The sequence below is a fragment of the Geotrypetes seraphini genome, chromosome 1 (assembly GCF_902459505.1).
Source record: "Geotrypetes seraphini chromosome 1, aGeoSer1.1, whole genome shotgun sequence".
NCBI classification, from domain to species: Eukaryota; Metazoa; Chordata; class Amphibia; order Gymnophiona; family Dermophiidae; genus Geotrypetes; species Geotrypetes seraphini.
Genome location: NC_047084.1, coordinates 2,626,654 through 2,643,541, shown reverse-complemented (window position 1 = coordinate 2,643,541; position 16,888 = coordinate 2,626,654). Strand labels below are relative to the sequence as shown.

Below are 16,888 nucleotides of genomic sequence, written 5' to 3'. Positions count from 1 at the left end.
AAAATAATTATATTGTGGACCAGCACAGCACATGAACCGGCAGTTGAAGAACACTGGGCTAAGTTTAGCCCATCTCCACCCCAGACCCCGCCCCCATAATAGTACTAATTGTAACATCATTTTTTCCATTCATTTTTCATACACACACACACACAATATAATTGTATTAACACATAATGGTTAACCACAAAATTAAAATACACAAAGCACATTGTATGCTTTTCAACATTCATTCCTACCAGAAAACAGATAACCCCATGCAAATGCAGGACCAAAAACTAAAAGTACTAATATTTACAAACAAACCCTAAGGTGCAAGACTCTGCAAGCAGTACAACCCCAGAGGAAAAGAAACAAATGCATTTTTTCCTGAACAGACAGCAGATGTAAATCAATCACTAAATAAAAAAATAAAAGCATTCCCCCATACTGTTGTTGTCTCTCTCCCTCCATGCTGTGCCTTGCCTTCTGGCCTGCCCCCCCCCCGGTGTTATCTTCGGGCTGGCCAACGGTGCGATCAACGCAACATTTTCGGGCAGGCTCCCTGAGTGCTGCAGTACACAAAGCTGTGGGCAGCGGCTCCTCGCATGCATCCTGTGCCTTATCTGGAAGCCTTCCCTCTTGACATTGCGACGTCAGAGAGAAGGCTTCCGGTTCAGGCGCAAGACGCACATAGGAGCCTTTTACCATGGATTTGTGCACTGCAGCACTCAGGGAACTGGCCCGAAGATGCCACGTTGATCGCACCGTGGACCGGCTGCTGAGGAGCACTGTCTTGGGCCCGATGGACGTGCTGGCCCTGTGGACCGGCAGAAAATTTCTTTGGACCGACACCGGTCCACGGACCAGCGGTTGAAGAACACTGCTGTAGAACATCAGATTAGGAACCATGATGAACAGGTGTGTGAAAGATTTTTTTCATAATCTTAACCTACTGAAATTCTCCCCAGAACAAATTTCAGCACTGAATGCACCAGTTTCTGAGAAGGAAATTAAATTTGGTGTTTATATGAAACTGGCTAAAGCACCAGGCCTTGATATAACCATCCTCCTTCCTTTCGACCAACCAATACCCTCCATGGCAGAAGCAATACACAGAACACTCGAAATAATAGCAACATGGATGAAAGAACACATACTAAAACTAAATCCTGACAAAGCAAACTTCATTCTACTAGAAAACTGCAAAACCATAACAAGCCTAGTCATAAACTCTATCTCATACCCCATTCAACCCACTTTAAACTCCTGGGAGTGCTGATAGACAGACGCTGTACCATGCAACCACAAATTAACAAAACAATAAAAAAAATCATTTGCAATTATGAGAAACCTAAGGCAAGTTCGAAAATTCTTAGACAGAAAACAATTTCAACTCGTGGTACAATCCCTAGTCCTAGGCCTAATAGACTACTGCAACATACTATATCTCTCCTGCCCAGCAACCATGATAAAACAACTTCAAACAATACAAAACACAGCCCTAAGACTTATCTACTCACTGAAGAAATACGACCATATCACAGAGGCATATCTCGAAACACACTGGCTCCCAGTTCAAGCGAGAGTACTCTTCAAATTCTACCGCCTACTATTTAAAGCCATAAACGGAGACAGCCCAGAATACTGGAATAATCGACTAAATCAATCCTCCTCAACCAGACACAGGAGAACCCACACACCATTCATGTACCCACTGACCAAAAACGTCAAAACGAAAGAAACTGTATGACAACCTCCTAGCTACTAGAGCTGCAAAATTGGACCACCAACTCTCCAACCTACTAATCACGACCACAGACTTCAAAACCTTCAAAAAAGAAACAAAAGCCCTACTGTTCAAAAAATACATTAAACTAAACTAACACAACCATACTTGACCCAAGCACCACTCCCTGATCCTTACCATCTTAGTAAATTTCCAGACTACTTCTTATGCATCTCCAATTGACCTAATACCTCATATGTAAGGCCCTTTTCTGACCAAAAAAAAACAAAAAAACCATGAAGCCACCCCTTTGGGTCCTTATACTCCTGCTCTGCTCATCTCTCAACACCTCCCTCTGCCTGAACCCTCCCTCTCCCAACCTGCTCGACTCCTCAAATAGTCACAATTCTGGCCCTGGCACCAGAATCCCCACCCTGACGCGCCCCAGGAATCACCCCACCAGAAAAAAACCCCGCAAAGTCAATCCCACCTCTCTAAAGCCTGTCTCCCATGCTAACCTCCCCTGCCATGCCTCTAACTCTCTCACCCCTGTCCCGACCCTTTACTGCAACGCCAGATCCGCATGCAATAAAATTCAAATTCTGAAGGACCTCCTTGAGGACCTCGATCCTGGATTCCTGTGCATCACAGAATCATGGATCTCAAAAGACGACCTCTTCACACAAAACGAACTCTGCACCCATGGCTACCAAGGCCTCTTTTCACCCAGAATCAACCGCAAAGGAGGTGGCCTGGCACTCCTCTACAAATCCTTCTTTGATGTCCAGCTCCTCGAGAGAGGCACCCACGCTTCATTAGAATATATGCTAGCCTCAATCAATGATGAGCTCCGTCCTCACCCACTGGGCATCCTGTTACTATACCGTCCACCTATCCCTTGGTCCAATTCCTCTAACCTTGTCTTCGAGACCATAACTAATGCCTTTCTCAAATTCCAAAGATTACTAATCATCGGAGACGTTAATCTCCACCTTGACGACTCCACCAGCAAGGACACGATAGAATTCAATGACTTCCTCATCTCCCTAGGTTTCTCCCCCCCCCCCCCACATCCGCTCCTACCCATGAAAAAGGGCACACCCTAGACCTCATCCAGTTCCTCGACCTCACCGTTTATAAAACGTCTGCCGAAGACACCCGTTGGGAACACATCCCTTGGTCAGACCATCTCCTAGGGGCCTTCTGCCTCCCCATCTTCATGTCTCATCTTGGATCCCCACCCCGATCCCCCAATTCTATTACCTTCCGGAAAAAAATTTCGAGCGATCTGTTCTGGACCAAATTCCTCAACCTCCTCCCCTCCATTCCCAAGCTTGCAGACTCTGAAAACAATTGGCACAACTGGATCGCCCTTTCCAAGTCCACCTACCACTCCCTCGCCCCCCAAACCACTAAATCCATCACCTATCCCCATAAAGCCCCTTGGTACCTTCCACTCCATAGAGACCTGAAACAAAAATGTCGAGCCTTAGAGCGAAAATGGAAAAAATCCAAATCCTCATCTGACAGACAGGCCTGGAGAATCAATATCAAACTCTACAACTCAATATTAAAAAAAGCAGGGAAGAACTTCTATGGAGACAAGATCTCCAAATCCAAAAACCAGCAACATTTGGCGCTCCCTAACCACTAAAAATGACTCCACCCTTCTTCCCTCATCTCCTTCAGCCGAGGTCCTAGCAAAATTCTTCAATGATAAGATCTCTACCTTAAGGCGCTCCTTCCCGCCCGCAATCTCCTACAATTCTCTGGTGCCCCCCGAACCCAACCCCACCCTAGCTGCTCTCAACCCCATCCCTGCCGACAGATCCTGGACTGTCTTTGAGCTCATATCTGATTCTCAGACCCTTAAACTCTGCCTCAAGTTAAAATCATGCAACTGCATCCTGGACCCATTTCCCTCCTACCTATTTGAGAAAATCCCTGCACAGGCCATCACATCTCTTACCAAACTCATAAATTCTGCCCTATTATCAGGCCTATTCTCCACTGAAATGGGACACATCGCATTGACCCCTTTACTGAAAAAAGCTGACCTAGACCCCTCCATACCATCCAACTACCGTCCAATAGCAAATATCCCTCTCCTCACCAAACTGCTCGAGTCTATCATATCTACCCAGCTCTCTTCCTACTTAGAAAGATTCTCCATCCTCTTACCTTACCAATATGGCTTCAGACCCAACTTCTGCACTGAATCCCTATTGGCCTCTCTAATCTTTAAGGTTCAGCAACTGCATTCTCGTAACAAGTTTGCTGTCCTTCTACAATTTGACCTCTCCGCAGCTTTTGACGTTGTCCACCATGACATTCTAATTTTCCATCTCTCCGAGATAGGCATTAGCTCCATAGTTCTTGATTGGTTCTCCAAATTCTTGCGCTCCCGCTCTTACATGGTTAACATGAGCGGCACCTCATCCTCCCCCTGGACCTCGACTTGTGGTGTCCCACAAGGCTCACCCCTCTCCCCAATCCTCTTTAACATTTACATGTCCTCCCTGAAACTACTCCAACTATCCCCCCTTGAAACTCTTTACACTTACGCTGATGACATCCTCGTCCTCCTTGAGACCGACTCGAACCTCACTAACCTCTCCACGAACATATCCTCATGCATAAAGAACCTCCAATCCTGGGCATTCACAATGCATATGAAACTAAACGAGTCCAAAACAAAACTCCTTTGGCTCGGCCCAAAATTAGACCATCTACCTTCCTCCATCCCATTGATCTCCGGCCCCCCATTACAGCTCGAGTTCTCAAGCAAAGTTCTGGGTGTCACCTTAGACTCTTCTCTATCCTTCAACGAACATTTCCAATCCCTGGTGAAGAAATGCTTCTTCAGCCTTTACATGCTAAGGAAAGTCAGACCCTATTTTCACCAAAAACACTTCGCAGTCCTAGTACAATCCATCATCCTCTCCAGATTGGATTATTGCAATTCTATCTACCTCAGCCTAACCAAGAAAAGCCTCCACAGACTTCAGCGGATTCAGAACGCCGCTGCTAAGCTTGTTTTCGCGAAAAGCAAATTTGATCACGTCTCACCACTCCTGTCTAAGCTCCATTGGCTTCCAGTAATCCCCAGGATCCACTTCAAATGTGCGTGTCTGGCCTACAAGATTCTACATGGCATCCTTCCTGCCGTTATCCCTCTATCCTGGAACTCCCCAACCCCTACTTCCTCCAGATCCTCCCAAATTTTTAAACTATCCTTCCCTTTCATAAAAGGTATTTCCCATGTAGGCAAACTTGGGTCATCCCTCCCCTTTAGAATCACTGAGATCTGGAATAACCTCACTTCCCCTCTCCGAACCTCAAGCTCCCTCCAACTCTTCCGCAAACACCTAAAAACCTGGCTATTCTCAAAACTGTAACACTTCCCCCCTCTTAGGCCTCTCACCTTCCCCCTTTACACCTAACTCTTTAATCTCTCCACTGTAGTTCCTCTCTCATCTTTCTTGCTGTAAACCGTGCCGAGCTCCGCATTCGTGGAGATGGTGCGGTATATAAACCCAAGGTTTAGTTTAGTTTAGTAATACTGTAATAATGTAATCCGCATTGAACCACAAGGTAATGGCGGAATAGAAATCACTAATGTAATGTATTTGGCCCAGAGTATTATAAAAATCTTAGTAAACCCTTATAACTAAGCCCTTATATTCCCTGTACAATACATCTGAATACAGCGCTCCTGGTCATAGACAATATCTAGCACATGTTGTACTACTGCCTAAACTTGGGGAAAACCCTGCACATGCGGGGGTTTTACCATCCAATCTCACTTATAAATCAAGAATCTAAGCTTTTAGGAGCCCTTATGGTGTCCCACCTGAAGAGGTATCTGCCCACCATTATTCATAATCAGGTGGGATTTGTCTCGGGGAGATAACGTGTATGTGGACCTGACAAACATTGGTAGCCATTCATGATCATAGAGGTAGGAGAGGCACTTCGGTAATAGTGGGTTTTGACATGGAGAAGACCTTTGATAGTATCTCATAGCAGTATGTACGAGGGTGGTTTGTAAAGTTTTTGGTATCTTTCCATGAGATGGCGCCACAGTCCATTAAGTCATCAATGAGTATTTTGCAGAGTCTTGACAAAAACCTATTTTTCCTATGACATGAAAAGTATAGCTCTCAATGGAGACTACATTGTTTAGCCTGCTTTTTTTTACCAAACTTTTCAAACCACCTTTTGTATTTTGGGTGCTAGGGCAATATGGTATGTCGGGAAGATTTGTGGATTGGGTGCATACACTGTAATACACGTCCACAGGCCCAGCTGCTTATTAATGGTAGCCTAACGGAGCACTCTGACCTAAAGAAGGAAACCAGACAGGGCTGCCCACAGTCCCCTTTACTCTTCTTATTTGCCATTGAGCCTCTGATCAGACAGACAGCCTTAGAACATAAGAATTGCCATCTCCGGATCAGACCCTGGGTTCATCAAGTCTGGTGATCCGCACACGCGGAGGCCCCGCCAGGTGTACCCTGGCATAGTTTTAGTCCCCATATCACTGTATGCTTCTCAAGGCAGATGTGCATCTAATTTACCCTTACCCGTATCTCTCTATGCCACTCTTAAGGAGATGTGCATCTAGTTTACCATCCTAGAACGGAGGATTCTGCAATTACTTCTTCTGGGAGAGCATTCCAGATGTCCACCACTCGCTGCGTGAAACAGAACTTTCTGATATTCGTCCTGGACCTGTCCCCCCTCAGCTTCAGTCTATGTCCTCTTGTCTGTGTCACACTGGACATTGTATATAACTGCCAAATCCTTTCAGTATTTTGAAAGTCTCGATCAGATCCCCTCGCAGTCTCCTCTTCTCAAGGGAGAACAACCCCAGTCTCCTAAGTCGTTCCTCGTAGTCCAGGTTCTCCATACCTTTCACTAGCTTTGTTGCTTATTAAAGGCATTATGATTGGAGGCCTGGAGAGCAAAATTAATCTTTTTGCAAATATCTGCTGTATTTAAATCAAGCTCTCCAACACCTGGGCATAGCTCTCCAGACAGTACTGGATTTTGCAAACGTTTTGATCTTAGAGTCAATTGTGATAAGTCAGAGTTGTTACCACTGGCAGGAACCAGGGATGCCTCTTAGCAACAGACTCTTCCCATACCTGAAACAACCAATCATTAACCTGAAAATATAACCATCAATCAGAATATTAATGTAACCTCCAATCAAAATGATACCCTGATATTCCAGGTTAAAGGATAAAAAGTCAAGAATAAGGAGAACCGAAGCTTTCAGATTGCTAGTCAGTCTGACTGTTTCCTTCTCTTGGCATCATTTTTTATTCCAATTATGTAAGCTTACTACTGATTTTCTTACTTATTAAATAATTACCTGATACAGTATATGTGTTGTGGTGGTGTGGTCATTACCAAAGATAGCCTCCTATCAACCACCAGTATGTAAACCTATGAGATGTTTGGGAATTTTTCTAATCCAAGGGTCATATATAAGTGTAACATCATTGAGCCCCTAGAGAAGATTAAGAAATTGTACAATAAGTGGAGGATTTACCATTATCTTTGCTGGGGAGCATAGCTTTTAAGATGATTTTTTTTACTTTATTGCTTAAATTATATCCCCCACAACAAAAGTGGAATGAGAACTAAGATTAAGGGCTCCATTTACGAAGCCATGTTAGCGGTTTAACGCGTGTAATAGTGCACGCTAAACTGCCAGCCGCGCTAGAAGCTAACGCCAGCATTGAGCTGGCGTTAGTTCTAGCCGTGTAGCACGTGTTTAGCATGCACTAAAACTGCTAACGCAGCTTCGAAAAGGAGCCCTAAATTTATCAATTTAATTGCACTGATAGATCATTTGTAGAAGAAGGCGAAATCTCACCATATTACTATATCTCATAACAGCCAGTGGCTATTTGACAAATGCAATGTTGTGGTTTCAATCATTGGTCTGCCTCCATCCCTTTTACATAAGTGCAGTAATTCATTAAATACTATAATTGATATAAAAAAAATTTTAAATAAATTTTATAATTTTATAGTAAATAAAGTTGATATGATTGTCAAAAATTGATAATAAAGTTGTATGAAATCATATGAAAATTATGTGCAAAATGGCAAATCTGTACAAAATAGCAATTTTATCATGAAAATCAATGCTATAGCAAAATCAATGCTATAGCAAAATAAAGCTTATCAAAAAATTCATAGAAAAACCACTTATCTTAGTGGCCACAATGACTGACTCTGACAGATCCGTTTTGTTAGTACTTCAGAGAATCAGTTGAAAAAACCATAATGCTAACTGAGCCATAAATGTAGCTTTCCAAAGAGCGTAGATGGTCTATGTCAGACCTGAATAATAGTGCTATGGCAATAATGGTCTGAGGTTTCGCCTTCTTCCACAAATGATCTATCAGTGCAATTAAATTGATAAATAGATAAATTTAATCTTAGTTCCCATTCCACTTTTGTTGTGTATTCAATATTTGGTTGTGGAGTTATTGCTCTTTTGTGTTTCTTTAAATTATATCCCCTACAGGCTATTCCAATCTGGATAGAGCATAGGGAAGAATACATCTTCAGAAGCACAAAAGAGCCTGTATAGCATTCTCTAAGCTGGTCTTGGAGAAACATAGGGGGAGGCCTGGGGGTACAGACATCTGCCCCTATAATGCTGCTGCCTTGATGAGATTAATATATGAAGGCATCACTGGTCATACTAAATTCACTCCACCAGTGCACCACTCTCCTTTTATTAATATAGTGCATGTGAAACCAAATAAGATAGCGACACACATCTCAATATTGCATTTTTTGAAGCCTGTGAGGTTAGTGTGGTGGTAGTGGCGTAAATCACAACAGAAAGTGGCAGAAGTGTCCCCTTTTCTGTACTTGGTAGACAATTGAATTTCCCAGTAGGGTTGAGAGCATCACCCTTTAGGGCAAGGGAGGTGGGGTGATGTAGCACCTTGGGCCAACCTCAGTACCAGTCCCATCATTCGTGGAAATCCAGAGTCAGTGGTAGCTACCCAATAAACATTTGCTATCATGTTTGCAAGCCAGACATAGCTGGACTGCATTGCAGAGCCAACACAGGAGTAGGTGGCATATGGGGCCTTTTGGATATTTATTTGAAGAAGTTGGTATAAGATCTTTCAATTGGCCATACCTGTGGATAGTCTTGATCAGATTATGTGTTAATGGAATAGACCTGGGATTAGAGCTAGAATGACCTCAGTTTCTGGAGCTTTTTACTCACATCTTTGATTTTGCCAAATCACCTGACCTACAGGAAGTACAATTCAAGGTGCATAGTGTTGCCTTTGGAACAATCATAATTGTCTTAAATGTATTGTAGGGAGAGAAACACTTATCCATACTTTTCCTGAATACCTGAGTCATTTTTTTGTAGAATAAAACATTGCCCACATTAGAGCAAAATTCTTCTAAGCTCAATACAGTGGGATTATGGGGCACTGCTTCTGGGGAATCAGGATGCCTTTTTGTTTCAAAATTAGTCTTATCCATGTAGGAAATGTATTTATGTATCTCTGCTTCTGGTTAAAAAATGTATATTACACTATTGAGCATTCAGTGTCAGGGAAGGGGAAAGGGTGAGAAAATTAAACCCTGATAACTTCCCGCCCTCACCAAACTGAATTGCTTCAGTTTGCGCTACTCTTTGTTCCCCTCTCCTTCAGGTTCCGGGGCATTGTGACACCAAACAAACAATTTTTCATCATGAGAGAGAAAAAATATACAGCTGTTTCCCCACCTTGCAGCTTCAGGCTTTAACTTCATTTCTCTTTTCAAACCTGTGTCCCCAAAGAATGTCCATGGGTATTTCACCACCCTCATTGGCCGGCACACTATCTTTCCATTCCATCTCTGAGAAGACAGGGACAGTCTCTTCCAAAGCTGGCTCTGTGTAAACCTCCTTGGCTTCAGGCATTTCCACATCTGTGGGCTCTGAGGATCTGGTGTTGCTCTCTGTGTCTTCCCTCTGGAAACTTCTCCTCAAGCTTTTATGTTCCTCCCTCCTCATGGGACTACTGCTTTGCTGAAAAACCCTCTCTTCTAGGATGTGAGTGTTGAGGGCGTGCCCTCCACCTGCTTACTTCTTTTGGCCATAGTGTGCTCCCTCTTCCTTTCCCCTGGGGAACCTGGGGTTTCCTGATATTACTCTCCCCCTCTTCCCTTTTACAAATTCTAGATGCATTCAGATTCTTTTAGCAAGGAATATAGGTTCTAGGCTGGGCTTTATTTAGGGCAGTTTGGGTCTCAGATTTCCTTGCACTGCTTCCTGTGACAATGTACAGAAAACAAACAAAAGTTGAAGAAAGTGGGTAAACATAACTTCCATAGAAAACAAGGAACTGATGTCACTGTTATGGGAAGATCTATTATAAGGGACATCATAGGACGCAGGGATTACATTCATAACGCTGTATGACACAATCTTGGTTCTTTGCTATTTGGTTGAAATTTTTGTACAGATACTGCCTGTACCCCTTTCTTTGTCTATTGAAAATAAAGTGTGTGTGTGAGTTTGTGTATTAGGTGCCATCAACTTGGATTTGAGTCCTGGTAACTTGATGAATTATAGATTAGAGAATGACACGGTGACAAAATTTCATCACCGTTCCTGTCCCTGTGGAGAACCCGTGCCATTCTTTAGTGTTTATCTCAACCTCAGTCCTTCTACACCAGCATTCTTCAAATCAATTTGGACAAATAATAATGATTGCTAATGAAAATGTATCCTCAGTGTGACCATGCAAGCTATCGGAACCACGGACTAAACCGTGCTCCAGGCTTAAACTGATTTGGCAGGCTATATTGCAAGCCACGCCTCACACCATCATAGGCTTACACTACATGTGAATCAATAAGTGTACAAAACAAAAGTTCTGTGTATTTAAATATATCATCTCATTTACTTGTTTCCAATTTGCTCAGATTAAATATGAGAACTGGCGGAAAGTGTAGTACTTATCTCAGATGTTCCCTCTTGCTTTTACTGTGCTGCATCAATTGACAATCCCAAGAGTTTAGTTCTCGTTTTCATTCCCAGTAGCTTGCTAGGAATTCCCAGGCTCTACCAAGCTCATTTTTGGAAAATTCCTTCTTCAGAAGCCTTGTGAGTAATGTCAAGTTCACATACAATCAAACAAGAAATTGCAATCGGAGGCACGCAGCGTAGAGATAACGCCAATTTTCTGGCAGCGTTGTCTCTACGCTGCGCACCTCTGATTGCTCACCTGTGTTGCCTTTTCATAAATTTTGGTTGGTTGTAGGGAGCCTGATTATTATGGAGAGGTTCCCTCTGTCATCACCCCACCTCTGAAGGATGGGTTGGCATTTGAGTATCGGCACCTTTTTGCTAGAAAAAAAATAGTACTGCATGAACTAGTCAATGAATTAATGTTGTGTGGAGATAGCAGCAGAGCATTTTAGCTGTTGATGGCCCACTCCCATGTAAACAGCTTAGTCTTGTTTGCAGTTAGCTTGGTCTGAAAGTACTGCATCGAAACACTATTTTTATTTTAATATTCAACTTTAAGCAAATCTAGTCTCCACAAGCTGAGGTGCGAAAATTATATGATTGGCTTTAGAAAGACCCAAGGCTTCACATTTCCTTTTTGTATTCTTGTCATGCAAATTGCATTTTAAATGTGACTGGAAAAAGATTTGGGCATAGAAAATCTCAAATTTGCATCCAAACTACAGATCACAAGTGGAAAACTGAATGTCACAGAACTAATGAGAACCTGGGCCCTGCAGAAAGGGTTTCCTCTGGTAACCGTTGACAGGACAGGAAAGAACATTTCAGTGCGCCAGGAGTATTTTCTAAGAAGTGACAACATGAAGAAACAAAGTACAATTCACAGGTATTCGCCCCCCCCCCCCCTTCTGATGCATTTGATATTCTTACACATAATTCCTGATATTGGGATATTTATCTTATAGCTATCTATATCTGCGTACAGTACTTCATATGTGTGTGCATTAATGTCAGAATCCATTGTAAAGTGGTAAGATTACTTATACATTTCTAAATCTCTGGTTGTGATGTGTGCCTGTGATTGAGCTGTGAGGATAAACGCATGCAACTAGGTTTTGTGGTCAGTCAGTGCTCAATATCTTATAGAAGCCAAAAATAGACCAGATATTCAGTACCTGTCACCGGAAATGGCCCAGCATTGAATATCTTGGCTGACCACAGAAGTTAGCCAGCCTCCCTCCTATGGTCTGAATATTGGCCCCCTATGTGTCTTATAAAATCGGCACCTAGAATCAGCTCCAGTAATGTCCAAATTTACACATGCTAAGAAGGTGTAAATGTGTGCATGTAGTTTATAAATACCAAACAGAATAATTTTTACTTCAAATGCACCACCTTTTACTCAATTGATGTTATGTGGTTAAAGATACTTATTTACTGCTTTTTATGTCAAATCTTCATCAAAGATTATACACTATCACTCGTCATTTGATCTGTTATGCAGTTATTTAAAAATTCATTTCTTCCACTTTTGCTTTACAATATTTATAATGATTCATATGAAAGTATAAAGATTCACACTTATCTGTTCATTTACTGCAACATGTCTGTGGGGATATTATCCAAAATATTTAAGCCCTTAGGCTGTATCAAGGTCCTGTTGTGAAGTAAAAATATAAGTTTTAATTTTTATTTTTACATTCTCTATAAAATCTAGCATATAAGCAATATCTATTATTCCTCTCCCTTCTTAGTTGTACACCATCCTCAAATTCCAGTTTACCTCAGTATTTCATGTGCATTGCAACTTTGCCCTTGTAGGCTTATGTATTTAATGCATGCTTTTTCAGTCACACAGTTTTATAAAAGCCCTTTTCCATGTATAAAACTACATTCATTTACACCTTCTTAGCATGTGTAACTTTGAACATTACTGGGGCTGATTTTATAAGACACATTGGGGGGGCGCTTTTTTTTTTTTTTTTTTAAACTAAAGCAAAGTTTATGCACAGTGTTTAATATACCCTTTAGTGAGGTAATTTTATAAAGCTTTTCCTCACTAATGGGTACATTAAACACTCTGGGACTCATAATTGAAACAGAAATACGGCTAAAATCCCACCTAAATCGGCACTTGGACGATCAAAAATATAAGTCGTCCAAGTGCCAATAATAGAAATGGGTTTTAGACATATCTAAAACGGCTTAGGCCTTTTCAGTGCTTCTGTACGCCCAGAGATGAAACATACATTTTAGGAGGAGTGGTGAGGGCAGGTTTTGGGCGGGATGTGAGCTGACCTAGACTTAGTTGTACTGCAATTATAACTGAAAGTTTAACGAGACAGCCTAGACGGAACTTGTATGTTGTGACTTAAGCGATGTGAAAACAGGTCTAAGTGCCCAGAAGGTATCCAAAGTGACCAGATAACCACTGCAGACACAAAGTACAGACCCACACACACTGCCCCAGTGATCACTGACCCCCCCCCCCCCACAACACCATAAAAGTCAGAATAAAAACGTACATACCTGCCTCCAGAACATCAGCACCTGGCATAGGAAAGCCTAGTAGAACAGTACAGAGGTGGCTTAAGTAGTCTGGGGAGTGGGCTAGTGAACCATAGAGAGGAGTACCCAGGCCCATAAGTCACTCTAACTGCATTCATGGTGAAACGTGCACCCCCCAAAAAAACCTCCCAAAACACTATTGTACTGCCATATAGGTGTCACCTGCACCCATAAGGGCTATTGGAGTGGTAGAGAGGTGGTTTTGGGGGGCTCACCATGACCTATAAGGGAGTTATGGTGAGATGTTTATGTGGCACCCTTTTTGTGAAGTTCTCAGCAGTGCCCTGTAAGGTGCCCCACTACTCTGTTGCCATGTCTGGGTGGCCAGTCCATGACTTTGCTGGCCCTTCCCACATCCAAAAGGTCTTGTTCTAGGTGTTTTTGACTTGGGATGAATCTTTGGACAAGAATGGGGTATAAAGATAGATGACTTAGGTGTCTGGACGATCAAACAGCTGGACATACAGGTAGACGATTCTCGGGAAAAAAAATATTTTGGACATATTTTTCAAGTATGGACTTTAGACACTTCTGACTTTGGGTGACTAGCAACTTAGGCCCAAAATGGACTTAGACATAATTTTTGATTATGCCCCTCCACATATAAACTTTAATAAAATAAAAAAAAAAAGCTTTCCACTGTTAACTGCTTTTCTCTGATTGCATTGCATCTGTTCTTATTTAGTACAAGAGAAGCAGTATCTATTTTGTTGCCTCTTATGGACATTGTTCAAATAGTTTATCTTGCAAATTATCCTGGCCCTCAAACTTACAACTTTCTCTACAAAAATATTTCCTCTCCGTGCTATTTTGATTAATTTCTCAGCAATATTTACTTATGAGCTATCGTGTCTCCATACTATGAAAGCAGCACTCTGCTGTTCCTGCTTTTTACCCCCAGCTTATTTATTCAGAAGTTTATTATTTTGAATTTTGTGTGGTTTTTAGTCTGTGATGTAGTTTTCTTTTCAATTTGTATGAGTTCTAGTCTGTAAATGAGAGGGAAAAAAATCCTTAGTGACAGTTGTAATTTTTGTATCAGAAAGCAGCACTAACGTTATAAAATTGAACTAGATGAAAAAATAGGCTGAGAGAATCTGAAATTATAGAATGACACAGGGACAAAATTTTGTCATCGTCCCCACAAGCTATCTGATCCCATCCACATAAGCCTCATGATTTTTTTATTTATAGCATTTTATAAATCACAACCAATAAAGAACAAGGATCAACAAAACCCCTGTCTCACCTGTCCACTCATAAATATCCCCTTCACTATTGGGAGAATTGAACAAGCCAAATTACTTCTGAATGCTACATAGATAATTCATGCTAAGAGAATACCTCGGTCACACACAGAGAACAGAAATGCCAAATAATAGCTGACCAAAATGAAAAACATAAACCAAAATCCCAAGAAGCCACACCTTGCAGTATAGTACATCACCAAAGAAATAGATCCATTTCCTCCTATACTGTGCAAAATATAAAGATCACACATTCCAGGGAATGGTATTAGGAGAGTGCAACTAGGCAACTGCCCCCTGGCCAGAGAGAGCCCTAAGTCTGCTGGAAGCTGAAGGCGACATGGCCTGATGATAATGGGCTTTAGGGTTCTCTCCCAAATTTCTGCCCTGGCCCCAACCTGTTGAACACCAGTTCTGGCAGGATACACATTTCAAATCTGACATAATTTTATTTTCTATTTTGTGATTACAATATTTTTCTACCTTTTTATTGTCTTGTCATTTTATTATTCAAATATAATAGATAACACTTCCACAATGGTTAGAAACATAGAAATAGACGGCAGATAAGGGCCACGACCCATCCAGTCTGCCCACCCTAATGACCCTCCCCTACCTTTACCCTGTGTCCCACGTGTCGGTCCCATTTGGCTTTAAAATCAGGCACGCTGCTGGCCTCAATCACCTGAAGTGGAAGACTATTCCAGCGATCAACCACCCTTTCAGTAAAAAAGAATTTCCTGGTGTCACCTTGCAGTTTCCCGCCCCTGATTTTCCACGGATGCCCTCTTGTTGCCATGGGACCCTTGAAAAAGAAGATATCTTCCTCTGCCTCGATGCGGCCCGTGAGATACTTGAACGTCTCGATCATGTCTCCCCTCTTTCTGTGCTCCTCGAGTGAGTATAGCTGTAATTTATCTAACCGTTCTTCGTACAGGAGATCCTTGAGTCCCGAGACCATCCGGGTGGCCATTCTCTGGACTGACTCCAGTCTCAGCACATCCTTGCGATAATGCGGCCTCCAGAACTGCACACAGTATTCCAGGTGGGGCCTCACCATGGATCTATACAATGGCATAATGATCTCTGGCTTACAGCTGACGAAACCCCTGCGTATGCAACCCATGATTTGTCTTGCCTTGGATGAAGCTTGCTCCACTTGATTGGCAGCCTTCATGTCCTCGCTGACGATCACCCCTAAATCTTGCTCTGCTATCATTCTTGTTAGGATCTCGCCATTAAGGGTATAAGTCCTGCATGGATTTTGGCTACCCAGGTGCATAACTTTGCGTTAACCTCACTGGCTAAAAAACCTCTTTTAATGTTTTTCTCATTAAAGGAGGTTTTTTAGCCAGTGAGGTTAACGCTCAATCACCGTTATTCCACCATTGTGGAGGTGGGAGGGCCCTTGTCTGAGGCTTTTTCCTCCGTTGAGAACTGTAATCTCACTCTGCACTTTGTTTTTCAATACTCCATCAGACAGTGTGCATCTAACCATTGTGGAAGTGTTATCTATTATAGTTGGTTTTTCACAGTATCAGAGTCTTTTTGGCATTTTATTATTCAAATCATGTTGATCCCAGGCTCTGGTTTCTGTTTCCCTCTCTTAACTTGCTCACTAGGGTCTCCTGCCTATTTGACATTTCTTTTTTTCTCCATGCCCATCATTCTCCATGTTTAGCATCTTCACTGTATCCCCTATACTCGTACTTCTCTTTCCGGTATCTTGCATGTCCTTTTTCCTACATTTATCATCACAACTCTGTCTCTATCCCCTCCCCCTTGTCCATTGTCCAGCATCACACCTCTGTGTCCCTATGCCCCCCCCCCCAAGGTTCATCATCTCCCTTCTGTGTTCCTATTCTCCCCTCATGTTTAGCATCTTCCCTCTGTGTCCATATACCCCCTCCCATGTCTGGCATTGCTCCTCTATATCTATATACCACCCCTATGCAGCATTTGCCCTTTGTGTCCCTGTCTCTATCACCCCTCTGTTCTTGTATACCTCCTCGTGTCCAGCTTTTCCCCTCTCTTCCTCCCCTATACCAATCTCTCTCTCCCTCTCTCCGCTTTGTTCAATGCTTCATTCCTCCTTCATTCCTCTTTCCCTTCCCTTCTCTCTCTTCCACCCCAAAGGGCCTAGCACTCTCTTTCCCTTCCAGCTCTAGCCTGTCACCACCACCCCCATGCCATGTGACCAGCACTCTCTCTCTTCCCTTCCTTCCAGCCCTCCCTCCCATAGGTCCAAAAATATCTCTCTTCCTTCACTCCAGCTTCCACCTGTGGGTCCAGGGCTTCTCTTCTTGCCTTTCCTCCCGCCACCCCCTCCCTCGTGGGTCCCTGGATGCAGCA

General features: G+C 42.6%; 1 protein-coding gene across 2 annotated transcripts in view; it reads left to right on the top strand.

Moving 5' to 3' along the window:
* LNPEP (leucyl and cystinyl aminopeptidase) overlaps positions 1-16,888 on the top strand; it is a 178,457-nt gene that overhangs the window by 83,907 nt on the left and 77,662 nt on the right. For both annotated transcript variants that reach the window (XM_033914441.1, XM_033914530.1), the window contains exon 10: positions 11,447-11,607. In XM_033914441.1, coding sequence (XP_033770332.1) covers positions 11,447-11,607 — 161 coding nt within the window. The remainder of the gene's footprint in view (positions 1-11,446; positions 11,608-16,888) is intronic.